Source organism: Salmo trutta, chromosome 23 (genome assembly GCF_901001165.1).
Source record: "Salmo trutta chromosome 23, fSalTru1.1, whole genome shotgun sequence".
NCBI lineage: Eukaryota > Metazoa > Chordata > Actinopteri > Salmoniformes > Salmonidae > Salmo > Salmo trutta.
The window spans coordinates 22087131-22093395 of record NC_042979.1 but is presented as its reverse complement, the minus strand read 5'-3'; the positions used below and the strand labels follow the sequence as shown (position 1 = coordinate 22093395).

Sequence of the window (6265 nt, the reverse complement as noted above, 5' to 3'; positions counted from 1 at the left end):
ACACTCAACAGTTCCATTATGAATGACACCGTCATGACACGTCATCACTTCCGCTTCATTTTCGGTATAATGCGCATGTGCCAGCCACCTCACAACATAGAAATGTTACGTTCACTCCTCGTTTCAAGTCGAAGAAGCACTGGTAGGGGCGCGTTTATGTTCGAAGGTATGTAAGTGGGACTGTATTGTAACTAAATAACCATGGACAATATATATTTCGATAATTAGAGAATGATAATGTATTATTTAGCTATAAGGTCGTATAGTAGCGGTTAGCGGAGTGTACCACAACTCCACAGTAGGGGTCCTCCATTATATCACGTCACAGAACTACCGCTTATAAATAGGGCAAACCAGTTTGGTTTCCCCTACTCATCTGTAGATCTACTGCGCAGACTAGACCAGGGTTTCTCAAGCAAGACACATCACAACTGCAGCTACCAGATTTATTATACTGCTCAAATATAAGACTATAAATAGTACCTTCCTGTATTATACTTATGCAAAGATGTTGGCATCATTTACTTTATATTCGTATTCTTATTTTATTTCTTATTGTTGTTGCATTTTCGAGAAGGAACCTGCAACTATTCATTTCGTTGGGCTATGTATACCATACATATCCTGTACATACAGTACGACTAATAAAACTTCAAACAAGAAGTGCTCAGAGTGCTGTCAGGGGTTCCCTGAAGCAGCAGGGATAAAACTAACTAAATGAAAATAACTGCAGCAAGGCCAAAATACCTGTAATGGAAGAACTGTTTGATAAACAGTTGTGCAATTTTATATTTTCAGTGTCGACAATTAATTTTGGCCTCACATTGTATTCTTAAAAATGTGTAGGGGTTCCCTAGAAAAGGGTACAGTGGGCCGAGTACCCCTTGGACTAGAGTCCGTTCTGTATAGGGCTACAAAACACAGTATTGATTACCTATTCATTGTCATATGATCTCATGAAGTGCAAAGGAAAAACTCCTATCACAACCCACTGGGCACACACTGGTTTGTCACGTGCCAAATACCTTAGCATGAAATGCATACTTACAAGCCCTTAACCAACAATGCAGAATTTTCAAAAGTAAGTAACGAAATATTTGTTAATAAAATAAAATACAAATGTAAATAAAGTAAGAAAAATAAGTGACACAAAATAAAAAATAACAAGGCTATATACATGGGGTACCTGTACCGAGTCAATATGCAGGGGTACATACTATTCGAGGTAATTGGGGTAATATGTACTGTACATGTAGGTAGGGGTAAAGTGACTATGCATAGATAATAAACAGCGAGTAGCAGCAGTGTAAAAACGGGTCACTGAAAATAGTTTGGGTAGCCATTTTATTAACTGTTTAGAAGTCTTATGGCTTCGGGGTAGAAGCTGTTAAGGAGCCTTTTGGACCTAGACTTGGCGCTCCGATACCGCCTGCCGTGTGGCACCAGAAAGTACAGTCTATGACTAGGATGGTTGGTGTATTTGACCATTTTTTGGGGGCCTTCATCTGACACCGCCTAGTATAGAGGTCTTGGATGGCAGGAAGCTTGGCTCCAGTGATGTACTGGGCCATACGCATTACCCTCCGTAGCACCTTGCGGTCGAATGCCGAGCAATTGCCATACCAAGCGGTGATGCAACCAATCAGGATACTCTCAATGGTGCAGCTATATAACTTTTTGAGCATCTGAGGACCCATGCCAAGTCTTTTCAGTTTCCTGAGGGGATGTTGCCCTATTCATGACTGTCTTTGTGTGTTTGGACTAGGATAGTTTGTTTAGTGATGTGGACACCAAGGAACTTGAAGCTCTCGACCCGCTCCACTATAGCCCCGGGATCATTCTCGGCCCTCTTTTTCCTGTAGTCCACTATCAGCTCTTTGGTCTTGCTCATGTTGAGGTAGATGTTGTCCTGGCACCACACTGGCAGGTTTCTGACCTCCTCCCTGTAGGCTGTCTCATCATTGTTGGTGATCAGGCCTACCACCGTTGTGTCGTCGGCAAACTTAATGATGGTGTTGGAGTTTCCTGTAGTCCACTATCAACTCTTTTGTCTTGTGTTGAACCGTTGAATTACGTTGAACTAATGTGGAATCGACGTTGAATTGACGTATGTGCCCAGTTGTATGGTGTTGACTGGAAACAGAGCACTGGAAACTACCTGTGGTCCCATGATCTCTAAGTACTAAGGTCACTACAGTATTAATACCATGTCCTGATGGGATGTCCATGTGTACTCTACTGTATGTCTGATGCTGTTTGGTGTCACCCACAGCCCTTTGTGTCCGGCAGCAGCACCGGGGCGTGAACTCTGTAGACGGGCAGTATGACGGACTGTACCCAGGCCACATCCCCACCAGCCCCATCCAGAAAGCCCTGTTGGCTGTCGGCTCCGGGGTGGCAGCTCTGCAAGACCCCTACAGACATGGTGAGAGGGATGCCCACTTCCAGTTGTGATACTTTCATATGGTCATTTTGCATCTGTAGGGAGTTTGGCATGCTTATCTGTTCTTACAGAACATGTGGGTAGGCTCTGTTCACTGTTTTACTTTCCTTTCTTTTGCATTTGAAACTCAAACTATTTGAATGTGTTTCATTACGCACAGTACCCAATACCAAGCAGGGTTATTTAATGGTTGTCATGTGTCATTTTGATCCCTAGTTATCAAGGTGTGGAAAACACTGACATTTTAGAAAAACAAGAAACTAAAAGAGTCATAGGGAAACTATGTCGTAGATGTTATTTTGATTTAAACAAGTCCTTGAAATATAAATTATTCAAAAGGGTGAGAAATAACTTGAAAGTGACTCTGGTATAACATACTGTACTGCATGTTCTCAATAAAAAGTACCAAATTTCTCTTCACTGTAAGCTGTGTTCCCCATGTAGACATGGTGGCAGTGCTGGGAGAGACGACAGGACACCTGGCCCTGATGACGCTTCGGGATCGAATGAGAGGAGACCCTGAGGGCTATACCATTCTAACGTATGTCACAACTTCTGCTGTCTATCTCACTCTGTTTACGTACACCCTGAAATATACATCTCTATGATTTTAAATAAGTTGTGTATACAATTGCTTGTCTGTGAATGCTCATGTGCGTATGTTTCACCTATTTCTGTGTAAGTGAGCGCCCACGGATCCGACTATCCACACTGGATCTGTCCAAGATGGCCTCCCTTCCAGATGGATCCTTTGGGAGAGAGTACCTGCGCTTCCTTGAGGACAATGTGAGTTTGTGAAGGACATAATGGATCTCTTTACAGAGGAAGCGTAGTGGTTATTTGCCAATCCTCGTATCCCTCTACGTCTCTCGTTCTCAGAGGGTGACCCCTGACTCGAGGGTGAACGTGAAATTTGTGGATAATGAGGAGTTAGCGTACGTCATGCAGAGGTACCGAGAAGTCCACGATTTACTACACACCTTACTAGGCATGCCCACTAACATGCTGGGTGAGTCTGGGGAAAGGGGATTCACTGAGAGTATTGGTATTAGTGTGTTTCACTACATGTCTTTTCTTTCTCACTTCCTCAAACTCAGGTGAAGTGGCAGTAAAGTGGTTTGAGGCTGCTCAAACTGGCCTGCCCATGTGCATTCTGGGAGCAGTGTTGGGACCGCTCCGTCTGTCCACAAGGTGCTGCCCATCAGGCTCTCTTCTTATTCATACTGTATGTAGTGATATAAACCAGGGTCCTTTTCAGGAGACTGACTGTGTGCCATGTTGAATAGGAAGTAGTCTTGGCTCTACTCGTTACATTTCTGCAATGTTTATTGAATACATCCCAAGATTTATCTGTGATGTCATCGGTTTCCAGGAAGTTATACTGTATATTCTAAGGGAGACTGGTTGTGAATGGAACATACACTTCCTGGACACCTCTGATATTTGGTAATCAACCACACACCTGAGCAGCACCCTGAGGTGTAAAGAGAACTGACATTTAGGTGGTTGACTTCCTTCAGGAAACTAAGACAATATAGTTGTTTTATTTGCAAGTGTCACAGAGCTAGTTGAGCTAGTTATGATCAACACACTGTAGTTATTGACTGAAGGGAATGGGAGTCTGTCATCATGATTTTAATGAGTATTGGCTTTGACTGTAAATTATTTCTGCTCTGTAATACAATAACCATTGACATCACAGTCTGGTATCTGTACAGTAATGCAATTATTACGGCCTGATTGTTTCCTTGTGCCATTCCTGCAGTCGTCTGGAGCCCTTGGTGACGTCCCTGGGACCGTGGGCTGTGAGGAATGGCCGGCAGGCCCGCTGTGTCCTCAGCATCTTCTACGAGCGCCGCTGGGAGCAGAGTCTGGAGGACCTGAGAGAGGAGCTGAACATCGAGCCTCCCCCGCTCACCATCACGGCCACCAGCCAGAAAGCCACATTAGATTCTTAGCACTGACCTCGAATGTCAGAGGTCACTGTACAACCAGATGGGACAGAATGCAGGGACTCTTTGGAGGGATGTCATACAGTAATTTAGGCATTGTATGTGGACTGACTGAGTCATAGCAATTGTGTCAAGCTTCCCCCATGATTTCAAGTGAAGGAAGGAAAGGTCAATATTCACAGTGGGTGCAGAGGATTACCATAGGGCTGGATGCAATTTTCACCATGGCACGGACACAAATAATTATTTGAATATGGCACATATTAGTCAATTATTGCATTCTATCCATGCTACCTGAGACATGAAACAGACAAGTGGGGGGGCAGGCAGGAGGGCATACAGATAGGTCAAATTTTCTTGGTCACATACACATGGTTAGCAGATGTAATTGCGAGTGTAGAGAAATTCTTGTGCTTCTAGTTCCGATGCACAAGCATTTCGCTACACTCGCAATAACATCTGCTAACCGTGTGTGTGTGTGTGTGTGTGTGTGTGTGTGTGACCAATACGATTTGACCTGACCTGACCTATCTGTATGCCCTCCTGCCTGTATGCCCTCGCACTTGTCTGTTTCATGTCTCAGGTAGCATGGATAGAATGCAATAATTCACTAAAATGTGTCATGTTGGAATAATTATGTGCGAAGTCTCCCCACAGTCCGTGCCATGGTGAAACTTGCACTCCTGGGAGGGCATACACGCAATTTGCCTAAATGGAAACACTTCAGCCTCTTCATTTTTATTGGACACTGTAGCAATGTTTTTGCGAAAAAGTGTATTTGTTGTTTTTAAAAGTCACCTTGACCTAGAGAGATTTACACCGTTACCAAATCATCACAGCAGGGTAAGCTTACACAAAACACAGCCCTTATTTGTAGTGGTTGCTAAAAATCCTGTATGGGGGGGAATGAATGGTGGAAAAACGATTGGAACCATTTCCCTGTTTGACTGTTAGCTTTTATGGGTATTATGGCTCATACTGTGGTACTCTGTTCTACTATATCTGCCATTTCCATTACACATGTCACAATGATTCAATGTTAACCTACCTATTGAGTGCAAGGCACTTTTTGTAACAACCTTGAGGAGGATCTTGTAGGTCATGGCTAGAGGGGATAAGCTACAGCTTTTGTAAAATGAATGTGTAAATGTGATTTGTTTTGGCATGTTAGCTAACCTGAACCCTTTTCCTGAGGTCTTAACCTAATTCACCTAATCTTCTATGTTAATTATCCTAACCTGCTAATAAAAGTAAAATCTGACAAAAGCTGTAGGCTACATATCCCATCTAGTCAGAACCGGGTCTTGTATTAGACCTACCAGCTGGCATTCTTCGACCACCTAATCATCACCAGGCTGGGCAGACTGAGGATAAGGGAGAGCATGTTGCTGCCAGTTAGGCAATGTGACCTGGAAATGAGTGGTTATTTAGTCATCAATTGATGACTGTTGATAGAAAAAGTAAGGTCTCGTCTGGTATCAGTAAAACACTAAGACTTAAAAAATGTTCTATCTGACATAGCCCTATTGGTATCACACATGGCACATTTACTGTAAAGAATGGCAGTCATGTAATATGTGTTTTATATGTATTCATGATGAGCACAGTGCTGTTCATGTATCTCGGGTGAGATGTGTCACTCATCAATAAATGCTTTGCACATTGTTGATGCCCGTTTCAATGACTCTGGGATTAGTACAGTAGTACAGCATCATGAAAACACTAAAGGCTCTATTCAATCAGATCTGCTTTAGCCAAGGTCATTTGACTCTGATGTGTGCCACAGAAAGTATTTGACTCAAGTGACAAAATTAAAGAAATTAGAGGGGGGGATTTCGGCAAGGCCATTTTCTTGCCCTTCTAATTTCCT

General features: G+C 43.1%; 1 protein-coding gene across 1 annotated transcript; it reads left to right on the top strand.

Moving 5' to 3' along the window:
* The first annotated feature begins 1 nt into the window (after position 1).
* On the top strand, positions 2–6060 carry coq4 (coenzyme Q4 homolog (S. cerevisiae)). Its single transcript, XM_029709458.1, has 7 exons — positions 2–166; positions 2273–2425; positions 2888–2984; positions 3127–3229; positions 3323–3452; positions 3541–3634; positions 4209–6060. The coding sequence occupies exons 1-7, from the start codon at positions 19–21 to the stop codon at positions 4399–4401; spliced, it is 918 nt and encodes a 305-aa protein (XP_029565318.1). The 5' UTR covers positions 2–18; the 3' UTR covers positions 4402–6060.
* The last annotated feature ends 205 nt before the right edge of the window (positions 6061–6265 follow it).